At 36.2% G+C, this 16,153-nt stretch overlaps 1 protein-coding gene across 2 annotated transcripts in view; it reads right to left on the bottom strand.

Moving 5' to 3' along the window:
- Positions 1-14,471: 14,471 nt before the first annotated feature.
- Positions 14,472-16,153, bottom strand: part of efcab11 (EF-hand calcium binding domain 11) — a 57,080-nt gene continuing 55,398 nt past the window's right edge. For both annotated transcript variants that reach the window (XM_016276303.1, XM_016276304.1), the window contains one exon: positions 14,472-15,285. In XM_016276303.1, coding sequence (XP_016131789.1) covers positions 15,147-15,285 — 139 coding nt within the window. In that variant the 3' untranslated portion in view covers positions 14,472-15,146. The remainder of the gene's footprint in view (positions 15,286-16,153) is intronic.

Here is a 16,153-nt window from a genome sequence, read left to right as displayed (position 1 = left end):
ATACCCTGGATGCTTATGTGAAAAATTCCTCATGAGGATCATAAAGTGTCTCAATTGAAACTTGGCCCTTATCTAAACAACAGTTGACTAATGTGCTCACAATGTAAACTCAGTGGCTTACCGGAAATTTTGGGGGCCCCCCCGTGAACCATGAGATGAGGCCAAGTGGATACATCATGTACTAGCATTTCTTCTTGGGGGTGAAACAGCATCCAATAGAGACAGACAGTCATGTTATTTTGGCCATTTTTTCTTCTCTCATATTTTTATTTATTTATCTATTTATATGTGGAAATATCGTTCTAGATTTTATTTCAGCACGTAGAGTATGCAAATTCTAACCAGTTAGTAAACAAGGGTCACAAGTGATCATGCAATTCTAAAATAAAGCACGTTTCAACAAATGTGTGTGCATTTGGTCCACTGTGCTCACAAATCAATATAACAATTAAAAGCATGATACGTTGTTTTCCACGATTGTGATTTCTTTGTAAACAACACATGTCAAATTTGCACAGCATTAAAAAGGCAAGCAACACAATATATTACATGCTTTCATGCAACCTGTACGCAGAGTAAAATTGCTCTATATCTGCAGTTTAACCCTAATTTAATTGGCTCATAATGGCTTGAGGGTCCAATGTCTGACAGTGTGTATACGGCTGAATTGTGAGCACATCTTTACTATAACAAAAACTATGTGTAAAGGGGGAAAAAATGCCTGTGTCCTTGGCTGATTTGTAAAAAATATATAGTTATTGGCTTTTATTTTATGTGAATGAAGCCAGACTTGTGAGCATGAGAGCTTTGCAAAACAGTACATTTTCAGATCAAGCAGTTAATCATCTTCAATAACGTTTCAGTAACAGAAACCGACTGAGCTGCCAAATGCTCTGGCCTCTGAACGTCTGGCAAAAAGATCCAGCTTTTGCAGCAGCTGTAGGATGGAATTCTGTTTGTGTTCCCCAGTACTAATGTTCAAGTGCCACTAAACATATGCAAATAGTAGCACAACTCAGTATAAAGCAAAATCTTTATCAGTAGGTTACAAAACTGAAATGTAGCAAAAAGTGATTCACATAATTTTTTTTATATATTAATAAATAATCATGATTGCAAAAATTACTCTCATGATGTCACAATAAATTAAAAGCCTTATCATGAGAGCAAATATACATTAGCATTTCACTTTATTAAACAAATGTATACAGTATGATTGGATGAACAACGATATAACACACCTGTGATCAGAGGTGTAAAGTATTGGAGTAAATGTACTTAGTTACTGTACTTGAGTATCTTTTCGGGTACTTTGTAGTTGTACTGAGTATCAAAGATATTAGCAACTTTTACTCTTTACTCCACTACATTTGAAATGAGTGTTGCAGTTACAAATTACATTTTGCATTGACCTAGCTGGCAGTTTATTTCTGCTACAAAAGACCTGATACTGCCTGCTACAGGTCACTGCAAGTACTGCGTTTTGCCCTTACTCACCCAAACTTGTCAACAAGGCTACTTTATGTGAATGCGAGTTCCTTAGCAAGTATTTGTGAATCAGAGGTGTTTTATTGAAATACCTGCACATAGATCCTTGCCTCTGCCTGTTTTCCGCAGCTTCTCCACAACGTTACAGTTTTTCACTGGCATGTCTCTTTGACTAGTGCTTCTTTGAGCCTATATTTAGTATAAGTAAAATACTTAAGTACTGTTAAAATCAGATACTCTAAGACTTTTACTCAAGTTGTTTTGGAATTGGTGGCTTGTAACATGTAGTGGAGTAATTTTCACTGTAAGGTATCTGTACTTTTACTCAAGTATGGTTTTTAGGTACTCTTTACACCTCTGCCTGTGATTGCACATCAATTGAATTCTATATTAATGTGCACTCACACTCACACTCATCTACATCATTATGTTGCTTGGCAACAATAAACAGCCAGCAGTTGAGCTAATGAACTATATTCCTTAGCAAGAGAATTGTTTATGATCATTAACAAATAGAATTATTTATTGAACATAAATGTCTGCTAGCATATTGATGTTGCCATTTAATAAAAACAATAAGACACTTGAGGATGTTACAATGTTTTTCTATCCCTATGTTAAAATCACTGAAAAATATTTGCAAGTGGCTTACTGCTAAAATGTAAGTGGGGAAAAAACTGATAATGTCAATGACACTGTTGATGTAAAAATGAATTAGCATTTGGGGTGTGCGATATTGACAAAAAATAATATCTTGATATTTTCTTGGATTTTATCGATAACGATAATTTGCTGAGTGTGTTATTGTGCTGGTATCTTAAGGACTACCATGGACAGCTGACTCCTAAAGGTTTTTATATTCTTCATATTATGTGTGGTGGTCAGTTCACTCTGATAAAAATTAATCTTTTCCAATAAGTTTAAAGTGATTTTTACCTTTTATTGGCATTTTTACCTTTATAAAGCCTTTTTTTCTAAAAGTGTGCATTATCTTTTGAGTCAAATTCTTACATTTAATCAGTGAATTAGAATATTAAGACATTTGGGTTGTTACCAAGCAAATGAAATCAGTATCAATAAAATTAATCTTTGCAATGCAGAGGAAACACAGAAGATGCATCTGAAGTGGCATTTAGATGTATTTACACACTACTGATTAGTGCAGAACATGAATGCATTTAACCTGCAATTACAAATTTGTAAACAGTTTTGTACAAAGTAAAAATCATTTAAACGGTTGATTCATTCAGGAACGAAACACCGTCATGTTGCTCAGAGACGCAAAACAGTGCTATGGCTGTGTTTGGAATGATTTTTGTTGTCGAAATTGAACAAAAACAGGCTATTTGGTGCCTATAACATAAGTCTCTTAATTAACTTCTTGTTTTTTGAACTGTTGTAACGAAAAAATTGTACGTTTGTAATCATTTGTAGAAAAAACAGCACTCTTTGTGCGATATTGATTAACTATATGAGATTATATAAATATATAAATTTTCTGTCCCCATATCTTGAATTTTGTGATCATTCTAAATGTATTTTAATTGAATCATGCGGTGACAGAACGCGCACTAGTCTAGACTTCACGTAATGTGTACGTGCACTCTGTAGGGGTGTTTTGAATGGTTTTTGCAAAATACTCGATAATGTAAAATTGTACATCGTTAAAACAACAATTACGATATTATCGCAGACGATATATATCGCACACCCCTAATTAGCGTCCATATCACAAACTTTTTCTCTGTACTCATTAAAATGATTTACATACAGCAGTCATAAGAATAACACAATTAATGTTTCTCTCAGTTAATTACTCCACCTTCCTCTGTAACATCTTCAAACGCATTAAAAAAAGAAAAAGAAAAAAAGCCCAGATGAATGTCTTCATCATATAATATTTTGCCCGAGGCACTTAAGTGAATTAATGTAGCATAATTCCTGAGCAAAGTGCTTGCTTAGTGCAATCAAAGGATTAGAAATATGCATTTTTCAAATGATATTTTAGGCAACACTTACTGAGAATAAAATATGAATATGTCTCTGAACTAAACAGAACCCTGGTAAACAAGTCACGTTGTTGCCTACAACCAAGAAGTGATTTCTGTGTGGTTTCATAATCCTAGCCTAAACCTGTTCAGTGAATCAGGCTGAACCATTTGCATACTGTACGATTACAAGCAGAAAATTTAATTTGGTGGAAGAATGCTTGAAATGACCTCTGTGTTTGATATAAGCTCACTTATACGTTTGAAACATTAGATGAATCATTTTACACTGACATTATTTTCAGTGTTGCATATTTCCCTCCATTCTAATTACCATGCAAAAAATAAACAAATAAAACAAAAAAAATTCTCAGTACTCTCACACAATTACATAAATGAAAAATTATAATCTCTTTCCCAGTGTAATATATTTGTATAGTACTTATAAATCACTGTATTTTTTTGTTGTACTGTCTTAAATGCAATGCTTTTTTTCAGTCTTTATTAGCATAAATTAGTGTTTAGAATTTACTAATTAAAAAGAGTAAATTATTGTCTCATAACAATAACAAAGTCCACTGATAGTATGTTTAAATATCCATATGTTTACATAAGTTTAAATATTCATATGTGGATAGAATTTGGGGTAAAATGTCCAATATTTCATAATAAATGAATGACTAAACAACTAATCAATTAAAAAACATTATTAATTTTGGGGTGAAATTTGACCTGGGCATATTTTCATGAGTTTCACCCTAATGCCTCCTACTGTGTTCAAAACTCAAATAAAAAAGAATCAACAGATCTTTAAAAAAACATCTCTCATCTCACTGTTCTGCCATTCCAAATGAATAAAAATCAGATACAGCTGTTTCTGCAAGGACTGAAGAAAAAAAAAAAATCCTAGCTAAATGCTGCATTCATCTTGCATTATTTATGCAGTATTATCGGAGTGCAAATGACCTGTACACAAGAGATGCAAGAAATGGAACAGTGCTCTTGCATGAGTATGAATATGATCCAGGCGCGTAATAGGATATAATGCAAACCATACTACTTAAACCACTCAACCGAATCCCACCGACAAAACTCAATAAACATTGTTTACACAGCAGAGGTGGATCTGTGCACATCTTTAACTACTGTGCTGCTTTCTCTGTGCTTGGTGGCAGAAAATAACTCAAGAGTGCGCGTATAAGAGTTGGCCCCTCATAATTGAAATAAGTGGTGAAATCAGTTAGCTTTGAATCCTCCCACTGCGGTTCAGGGATGGGTAACTAGTCACACTATGAGCTGAAATGTTCTTTCACGGGGATGCAGCATCAACTCATATCTATAATGTGACACAAGGGACAATAACCATTATTATAATCTATTGAAATCTGGGAAGCTAATAGAGAATGAGGCGGCACTGCCTGGCTGCTGGGGAGAAACGAGGGTGATTGTTTTACACTCTCTGTGAGAGTGTGAGCAAAGAGCAGGGAGAACGGGTGATGGATCTAGCACAGCCACGCGCCTCCCGACCGAAAAATCAATCACAGTAATGGCTGGCGCTTCCGCAACGATTCTCCGCAGAATGAAACGCAGCTTTAATGTGATATGCAAACAATAAAAACGGAGTGCAATTCTTTTTCAATAAAAGAAGGCATTTTTCACACAACAAACGCAGCATGAACAGGAAACTAATGTCGCCATCCCTCCATCCATCCGTCTGTCTCGCTCTTTCTCAGGGAAAAGCACTTGTAGATGGAACCATCTCTGACAAATGTACTGCTGGAACACAGAACCGGTCATGTTAACTGCTGTCTCTAGAATAGCATGCTTTAATAGCGCAGCACTGCCTTGTTACGATGACAACGCTAAGGACATAAAAACAAGTTCCTGTGAGTCCAAACCTTTGTATATGACACATGATGGCTCTTTAAGCATCTAGGGGCTTTCACCACCAGGCACATCCTGATGCAACCATGCGGGCCAAAGTAATCCATCCATTATTTTTTTCCATTCCCCATGAGGGGACACACAGTGCAGATGGCATAATTTGTTGAGATCCTCAACCGGCTAATGGCCTAAAGCCCAAGTGGGTCATTTGCGCAGAGAAATATCGGGCCTTTTGTCCACTTAATCCTCACACACAACCTACACTTACCTATTGTACTACAGCGCCAACAGCCTACCACAGGCATTTGGATCAAGGACATGGTGGGTTTGAATTAATGCAGTACATAAAAATTTGTGGAGCATAGCTGAGATTTAATAGCTGGTAACAACTGAGTGGAATCTAGAATATTCATTTGTTTTATTGACAGTGTGGCTATCAGCAGTTATGTGCGAGGCACACATTTGAAACAAAAGAAAATGATTACAAATATGCCTGCAGCAAACTTCCCATGCAACTCTTTACCATGGTTTTACTACAGAAATAATGTTATTGTGACAAAATTGCACTAAATTCATTCTAAGCAATCTATTCAAATTCGTGTATCATTCGATCATTCGTTTGTTTGATTTAATATTGAAAGTAGAAAAATTAGAAAACGGCTCCTTTTTCGTTTTTTCGTTTTTTTCCAAAAAACGAAAAACGAGAATTTAGCTTAAATTTTCGTTTTTCGTTCATGGGTGGAAAAATTAATAAACAGCTTGAATATTCGATTTCTACACGTGGGCGGGAATTAAACGCCCCTTTCTGCTGATTGGTCAGCCGAAGATCAAACCGTGCCTTCTTCAGTTCTTCCGCAGTATCACGCAGCAGAATAATAGTCCTCCACTGCTGCAGTTGTACGGATTAATAACCCATTTTATCAATTTCATATTTTTCTCATCAAACAGAGTAATGAATAGCTCGACACAACTCGTACCGGGGCAGAGTCTAGACAGGGCTTTCTTCTGTGTAGACCAGTGGTTCTTAAAGTGATCAGGGGTCCGAGAAATAATTTGCCATAGCCTAAAGTATTTCCAGACTGTAAAGTCGCTTTTTTTTTATCATGATACATAGGCCTACTGTGATTTATTCCAAAGTGATTTTTATGATGCATTTAACGTCAAATCAACTAAATGAAGCCTTTTAAAAGACGAGTATTCGCTGTGGTTCATGTTTGTGGCATGCGCCAGAAAGATGCTCAAGGAGACGCTAAAGCACTAAAGCAGCGCATTCTGTTGTTCTCTTTTTTTCAAAGGCATGACATTTTGTAGTTATTTTGAACGTAACGTTACGCAATTAAAAATATACATTTTACCATACGACTATAAATGACAGAGTATTAAGTTATTCCCCTCGATGGGGGAAAAAAATCCAAGTGAACATCAATCGGTACTCAATATTAATTTAAACTTAAATATGACTTCTGCTTATTTCCTGTGCACTTCTGCGCTTGACTAGTCGCGTCTGTCTGCTTATTGAGTTTATTTACTTAATAACACAAAAATGTCCTGCTCGCACTTGCCAATTTAATGGCAGAGAATGGTGACTTTAGGTTTAGTTTGTTGTTTTGAAGCGGATGCATATCTGTCGTAAAATAATCCTATGCATCTCGTGGCGTATATTCCAAGCATTCTGAAGGTATACTGAGGGTTTGGTGAGAAACAAACCGAAATGGCAAGTTATTATATTTTATGAAAATCTTGTGTTGCAGTGCGAGTGCGCAGCAGCTCATGCCGCACACAAGTGCATATCCTTTTGAGATATCAATTATAATCAATTTTAATAAAACACAAGACTACATTATATAACTCTAACAGTAGGCTATTTAATATCTGTTGTTCTCCGGTTGTCAGTCAGAATGACAGTTCTTGCCTGTATATACCCAAGCCAATTTATTATTCCTTCCTTCTTGCCTTAGTGTTTAAAATATTTATTTTGAAACAAATTAATTAATTAATTAAACAAACAGACTTACTGGGTAAGCAGGCTAGGCTATGACAGCTGTCATATCATACCCTGTCATGCCCAGCTGATGCAAAGAATAGAATTTATATCTACACAGAAGAAAGCCCTCTCTAGACTCTCCCCTGGTATGAGTTGTGTCGAGCTATTCATTAGCCTGTTTGTTTGATGAAAAAATATGAAATGTAGTTGCAATAAATGTGTTAAGAATCAATACAACTGCAGCAGTGGAGGACTATTATTCTGCTGTGTGATACTGCAGAAGAACTGATGATGGCACGGTTTGATCTTCGGCTGACCAATCAGCAGAAAGGGGCGTTTAATTCCCGCCCATGTGTAGAAATCGAATATTCAAGCTGTTTATTCAGTTTTCTACCCCTGAACGAAAAACGAAAATTTAAGCTGAATTCTTGTTTTTCGTTTTTTGGAAAAAAACGAAAAAACGAAAAAGGAGCCGTTTTCAAATTTTTCTACTTTCAATATTAAAAAAAAAAAAAATCAATGATCGAATGATACACGGATTTATTCAGGCTACTATTTTCAATTTAAATAGAAATATTTGATGAAGACCAGTGATTATAGAGTTACTGAAATACTACTGCTAAACATTAATGAGATAAATGCACAACATTTATGTTTGCCTCTCACCCTGATCATAACATTACTAACATTACAATGGAAATCAGTTTTTTTTATTCAAACTGACAAATTCAATGCATGTGTTCATTTACTGCATAAACAGAGAAAGTGATAGATAGATAGATAGATAGATAGATAGATAGATAGATAGATAGATAGATAGATAGATAGATAGATAGATAGATAGACAGATAGATAGATAGATAGATAGATAGATAGAGTTGTAGGTTCATCATCAGGGTGATCGATAAACAAGCAAAACAAATAAATTGCAGCTTACCTCAGTATTTTGGAAAACTATATTTTCTTCCTTCCTCTGGGGAGTTCTCATCAGATTTGCTGCAAGATATGTATTTTCTGTAACCAGTCACATCATATTAGTCAGCACGGCATTAACAGGACTCTACCTTCTCTAGTATCCTGCTCCTTCAAATTTAGGATTCATTCATGCCTGAGGCAAAGGCAAAGGAACTAGTTTCTTTAAAAGTGGGCCAGAAGTGTGGGGCCAGTGTGAAGCCGCTCTCCAAATGGAGCCCTCTCTGAAAACACAGAAAGAGAGAAGGGGATTACAGACACAATACTCTGCCATGTTCTCCGTAGCCAAAACTCCCAAGGGTCTGCTTGAGTCCTCACAAAAGCATTGATCTCTCTTTATTGATCGACTTTATGTACCACTTTTCCTCCTCCTGCTCCCCTCCATCTTTTTGTTTTCTCAGTGTCAACCTGCATGCTCGTCCACGCCAAGTAAGAACTCCAGATCTGTTTGAAAAGGCCTTGGAGTGCCGTTCATTTTCTTCTTGTGCTTGAAACCTTTTGAGGTAAGAACTCAGTTCCAGGTAATTGCCTCTTAGATCAGTGAACACGAGTGCTTATTCCTCGGGTTTGAAATATTGAGAGGCTAATTTGATGCTGGTTGATGAGTTGAATGAAACATTGTGATGCGCAGCTTAACGCATAAAGGTACATTAGTGAAATGACGTCAGGGGTACTGCTGATCAGAATGTGTAGGATCAATGGTGACAGTCTGATTGCCCTATGAACATTCCCAGTCATTTATTACAGGGGTTTCTTCCTGGTGTATGAGGTTAATTACCCCTCTCAAATTAATGAACTCTACTACTTCATTCTTATGAATGCATGAACAGTTTCTTTAGAGTTTAGATCATGAATGTGTGATTTCCATTACTGAAAAACTTTTCATAAAAAGTAACAATTGATTAAAAAAAACATAAAGATTTGACTAAGGAGGTCTTTAAATATACAAAAAAAATATTATATAAAATTATATATTACATTTAAAATTATATATTTTATTATTATTAAAAATGAACAAATTATAAACTAAAATAAATCTCTATAATTTATCAAATATACACACATTACAAAGCTAATTTTGAATGGCAATTAATGGAAAAAGACGCATTTTGCATTTTGGGGTGCGGGGTATGCTGAAGGTAAATGGATAACAGACAAAAAGCCTCAAAACTCCAATTTTGAATTCAACAATGAAGTATGCATGTTGACTTGGCTGTTGTTAGTACTTTATGCAGCTGTGCCATAAATAAACATGACCTTCCTCCAACGGACTGACTGTCTACTCTTCCTAAATAGTTTGTGTATTTGTCTGTGTCCCCATTTGATCAATGTCAATAATAAGCCAGGAGCTGGTTAATCTTCCAGCTTGGCTTGAACGCTGATGTTGGTCATTAGTAGGCCCAAGTGCCATGAATCACAAACTAGTGGACAGACCGCACAGGGACAAGTACAGTGAATTGACGAGAGATGCATCTGGTCTGTTTTTCCCATTCAGACAGGCCTGTTGAGCATTAACATATGCAATCTGTTGAGGGAAACAGACAATATGTTGAAGAACTAACATGCAGTGTGGCTTATCATTATTAGAGCATATCGGTGTTGTATTCTAATGATTTATTTGGCCAAAAACAGCTTTCTTTTGCAATAGTGACAAAGGGAGAACTTCCAAGAAAAATCATGTGGACTTGAACACAAATAAAACGTTAATTTTATTAGCCAGTAAATTATTGTCATTCACCATAAAGTTAACATCCATCATATGGGAACCATGGGTTGCAATTCTGGATTAAACTGGTAAATCTGGATGATCTGACTAGAAATGTGGATCTGTTTCTACTAAAAGTGTAAACAGAGTATCAGGGAACCAGAAAAATCCACACAATAGTATCACAGTGTGTTTCAAAATCTGCTTTTGTCAGCCATTTGTCCGTGCTGCTGAGAAAATGCATAAATCAATAAAAGAGCAAATGCATCAAATGCATGATGCGAATGCATCATATCCTGATATTAAATTTACTGATGAGCTTTAATTAATTAACGCAAAAACAGAAGAGGCTTGTTAAAACATAATGATTTAATGTTTGTGCAATAATGAATCAAAGGCAGTGAAACAGAACAGCACCTTAATACATAATACGGTGATAAGAGGCTCTTCAGTGGCTGCCAGTTTGATATTTACACAAGCTAATTGAGCCAAACCCTCTGTGATACAGTAATATGGGCTTCAGTTCTGTTTGCACATATAATTAGAGTTCAGAGACTCTACGCCCAGCCACCCAAGGCATGAAGTAAAATGAATCTTGTGGGGTGCTTGAAGGCCACATTTGTTGCATTCAACACCATATGCAGTCTTTACGCTGACTTAAATGTATAATTTCAGAGTCTCCGTGATATCAAGGTCTTACTACAACATAAAAAGACATAATATTCTCAATTAATATATTACAATATTACATTAAGTGCCTTCATTAAAGTGACTTCAGAGAGTAATTGCATCATTAATGTGACTTCAAAGACTAATCAGTGGTAAATTTCTAATTTACTAATGATGCATGTGCTGTTTCTCTATGTACATAAAGCAGATCCATTCATTTCTACACCATGCACTTGATATATTGTGAATTTTATCTTGGTAATCTTACCATCCTGTTGCCAAACTACTGACAACATCAACACAGCAACATCAGTTCACCCAATGGTGTGAATTTAGAGCAGGACTATCTGTTTGTCCAATGGCAGAAGGAGTGAGTGTTCAAGAAATCTGTTCGAAAACATATTTGTCATTTTATTGCAATTCCATTTGGAAACACCAGCGGCAAAGCAAGTAAAACATTTATTTGGATATAAAGGTTTTGAAGATCTGTTGGATTTCCTGAACCTATAAAAAGTATTTTGGAGTGGCACATAAAATAAATGAAAAGAAATCAATTGAAACAACCCTTCAAACCGAAGATGTAAATTGGTCTCATTCCATCCATGTAGAGGTTTCATACCTCATTAAGCTAATACACAAATAAATGAAGAACACGTCTTTAATTTTTGAACGTGATGAGTGATTTAGGGTACCGTGAGGAGACGCCACGTTGGCTTCGTCAGTTCATCTGAGTTCTGAGTAAATCACCCATCATTTTTCATCCATTCTCTCCATTACGTTTGGGCTCATGTGTGGCTAAACACAGCTTAAGGGAAAGAAAAGTATCTATAAATCATGTTTAATAGGCCCCCCCATAAGGAAATCAATATGCTCATAGCGCCTTGGAATGTGCCTTCACTGTCGGCATTTATCAGTGACTGTAAGCCTTTACAAAAACTAGCTTGGAGCAAACATTTTTATACGTTTAACCCCACTACAGATGGTAGCCAACCAAAGGAAAAATTTAGAATGTATAATTAGGTTGCTTTCTCTTTTAATCTTAATCTTGATCATTCAGATTACATAAAAGTATCACAGGCATTATCTCAGATTAGAAAGCAAGGTTTCCAATATGTCCTAACCTCTCACTTGGCCACCAAGCCTTCCTCGAGTAGCATATATGGTGTAAATTCTCTTTTTCCTTGTTCATTTTTGTCTTTTATTGATACGAAATTGTACTGTAGAGGTGACATGCAACGATGAAGAAGGTGGGAAATATTAGAAAATCTGACAAGATTGATACTAACTGTGTCATTCACTTGAACACCTCAGGTTCAAAGCACCTGCTAGGTCAACTGTTAGGCAACGGCTCCAATGTTTTCATTATAATGTGCATATTTGGACATTGAACCTCAAAAATACCAGTTACATTGAATTTCTAGACCATCTGCGCAGTTTCCTATTCAAACACACTGCCCATAAATTTTCTCTCCAGACTTTGCTTTAGAGAGCGTCATGTTAACAATGGCTTGACTTTCATTAGCAGCAGTGACAACAGCATGAACAAGCAGCCCGTGACAGGTCTGCTCAGAGCGAACTACACAAGAACCCCGCAAAGACGCCACTGATGGACTGAAACAGAGCTTCTCGTCCTCCACAGATAGAGCGCTCTGTGGAGAAGCTCTCTTTTTGCTAGCAGGTTGAGCAGGGAGCAAGGTCCCTCATTTGTATCTGCCAGTCCTGATTAATGATATTTCATCCTTACCCCCCCCCCCCCTTAGTAAAGTAATTGTGCACCTCAGTCACTCTCCTAGAGAAAAACAGTGCAGTACAGTAGAGCAGCTAATCAATAAAAATTTGGGGCATTTTAACTACAGTAATCTATGTAGACTAAAGGTGTGGCAATATACTGGTATTGATGACAACAGTGATTTTTTTTTTCATCACAATTTTTTTTTAATGTTATTTTAATAACATTAAATTATTTGTGTACGATTTTGTACAGTTATTGTTTCAAACTATGTCTCCACACCCTACACTATGAATTCGGTTGATAGTATTATTATGGGTCTCTTTGTGTCAACTTTATATAGATATCGCATATTTGAAACTCTGCATTGGTTATTGGCTGATATTAGAGATTTTATTTAATCAGAATTTATATATATATTATAAAAATATATTTCCCATATTTTGACAAATTTGAATTACCTTTGCTGTCATCAAACGCTCAATTAAAGTTAATCTTTAAAAATACTAAGAATTTAAAGGGGTCATATGATGCGATTTCAAGTTTTCCTTTCTCTTTGGAGTGTTACACGCTGATTGTGCATAGATAAGATCCCTGAAGTTGCAAAGACTAAAGTCTCAAAACCAAAGAGATATTCAATACATCTTTAGCAAATGTCAAAATGAATATTTTCCATACTGTACATTATAATGTTGTGATGCCTGCATTTGTAGCATTTACAATGTGATGCCTGCATTTGTAGCACATCACAAACACATACCAGCTTCATCACTGTGTCTGTCACGCGACTCTGTTCCCCTTTCGGGCTCTGTCTTTACATTTATTTTGAAAGATGAAGCTCGCAATTAATGCTACGGGCCGTTACATTTCCGACGAGTGCTTGTGGTGTTCGGCCAATCACAATGCACTGGGTCAGCTGGCCAATCAGAGAAGACTGCGCTTGTCGGAAGGATGGACTTTGTAGAAAACGAAGCGTTTGAGAGAGGCGGGGCATATAGGACCTACAATAATGTACAGTATTTGAAAAATAATGTGTTTTTTGAACATTAAAGCATGTCAACATATTCTGTTACACCAAATACACAAAATAATGATCTTTAAAAAAGCATCATATGACCCCTTTAATAAAATAAAAATACATCTTTAGCAAATGTCAAAATAAATATTTTCCATACTGTACATTATAATGTTGTGATGCCTGCATTTGTAGCATTTACAACGGTTGATGTTAATTTTTTTATGTTTTTATTTGTAATTTATTTATTTGTTAATGGCCATAACATGAACATAATTAACAGCTTATTGTACAGCACTGATATCATCACAGTGTGGGTTAACCAGACTGCAAAGTACCACTTAAAATACTAACGTAAATCACAAAGTAAAAAATGCAGCCCACTGTAACTTGATTACACATAGTTGTTGCTCACATTAAATTGACTGTGTCTATTATTATTTTCAAATTCATTTGGTCTTGTCCACAACTGTTGAGTTATTGTTCTCGCTATCAGCTCATAGCAGCTCGATGGCATGAAAACGAATGAGAAAAATAGAAAGCTATCCTCATCGGCAGAAAAAGAGCTACTGAGAACACAAAGAAACACGGTCTATTCCCTCAAATGGCTAGCATAAACAACAGGCACACAATGTGTTAATCTACGGCTCTTTGCACTGTTGGCAAGGCTTAGATTGAAGCTACGTCGCAAGACAGCTCTACCTTCTTTCCTCGCACTGGTTTAGCTCACGGTGTCGCACGCTCTCTCCCACGGCACAATAAGGCAACTAAACTGGGGGATTCGTTTAATCGAGTTACAAAGAGGAAGGTGAATATTAAACTAGAACCTCTCTGTTTATATTTGAACAGCGGACCATTGCCGAAAATGAACCTATGAGTGGATTAAGCACGTATTTGTTTAAAACTCTTCAAGGCCATTTCCTTACTTGATGCCTCCTGAGCCGCCTGATGGATTGTGGATAGAGTGAGCATCATGTCATACAGATGAAGATTCAGGACTGATTACAAAAACAAATTCATCTTTATTTAGATGGGAGTGCAGCAAATCTCTCGAAACACAAACAAGTATTTACAGTTCCATAATCGCATGCAACAAGACGAGTTGTATAAAATCCTCCCTGAACGAGTACGCTTGGGCTTTTTAATATACTGTATGTCGCTAGCAGGGAGTTCTGCAAAAACAGAATCTGAATGTGCTAGTTAATATTCAATTTTAAGGCAACCTGCCTATTTTGCAGATGGAAATTGAACGAGGAAGGAGAATTTTAAAGATCCGACCCCTTACTTGCCATAAAATTGGGTGACAGAACTCACAGAATTCATTTTAAGAGACACAGAGTACAGAATATCAGAAAGCTGGGATGGGAATATTGTTCCCGCATCAAGTGAAGTAGACCCTGAGAGGCTGGGTTAAATTTAATGTAGTTTGTAAAGCAACTGCACAATAAAAATGTGTGCTTCTCCATTACGTGGTGCAGCCTCTGTGCAAATGGATCGATACAACATCAAAACTCATCATCAGACCCAAGTGTCAAGCATTCGAGGTTACTCTGCCTTTCAACAGACAAGGCCAAAAGGTTTTCTCTAAATTGCTAACAATTATCTATTGAAGAGTCAATGTGAACGCCTGACTGTCAAAGCTTTGTATTTAAAGCCAAAACGAAGGGGGGAAAACTCCCAAGGATATGAATACGTGTTGTTTTATGGGAGATCTAGTTTGATGTATTTTTTTCAGAAGCAGTTTCCAGACTCTTATTTTGTGTGGAGCTGCAGATGTTCGCCAAACCATAGCTGATGACATTTTCAAAGTCCTTGAAGCTGATATGACCATCAGAATCCCGATCTGCATGCCTGTACAATTGAATAAATGAACAACAAATACATTTGTTAATGTTTGTGTATAAACAAATAAGTATAGCAGGGTAAGATGGAGGAAGATGCCCCTTTTAAGAACAGTATCCATTTATTGTATCCAAACGGTCATATTTAGAGATGTATTTATAGCATGTACAAAATGATGATAACAATAAGACAAGAAGATAACCTCACTTTAGAAAGAATAAATCAAATGTTGATGTTCAGAAGATTAAAGACTGAGTGAAAGAATATTAAGAGCGAAAACATTCAAAAACAACAACAAAATGTATTCATATTTAGTGACATCTGTGGTCAAGTGATGGGAGATCTTACCCCGGAGGAAATCCTACACCATCTTACCCTACAACTTTTTAAGTCAAATCATTATAAGACATTCAATGACACCCTGCAGATACCGAAAACATGTAAGATCTGTACATTTTAAAAGCATTCAGACTTAAGCTGAATTTCAGAACGGCATCCAGAAAAGAAAAGAAGTGAGGGCAAAGTGCTCTGTAATATTAAGCCAGAAGTCAGAAAACCCTATTGAGTATCTGTCAGTGTTTGATATAAACTTCAACTGAGTAGCAGGAGAGCAAGTAACATGCAATGCTTCAGCTCTCTCACTCAAATTCAACATCCTTTCTTTGATCTATATCCCAGGCACTTCATCACTAACATGGCCTGCAATAGTATTCCTTTTGAAATGCTCTAATGCTGTTGATGCAATCTGATAATCCATAAATGTAATGACAAATTAGTTGCATGAAGGTTTTCTGGTTTAGCATGTGTAGTCAAGTATCTTTGTGGACCGACACAGTTAAATACCTGTAGAGGTGGTAAATGTATTTTAGCTCTCAGG

Source organism: Sinocyclocheilus grahami, unplaced genomic scaffold, assembly GCF_001515645.1.
Source record: "Sinocyclocheilus grahami isolate Dianchi unplaced genomic scaffold, SAMN03320097.WGS_v1.1 scaffold101.1, whole genome shotgun sequence".
NCBI classification, from domain to species: domain Eukaryota; kingdom Metazoa; phylum Chordata; class Actinopteri; order Cypriniformes; family Cyprinidae; genus Sinocyclocheilus; species Sinocyclocheilus grahami.
This window is presented reverse-complemented; position numbering and strand designations above follow the sequence as displayed.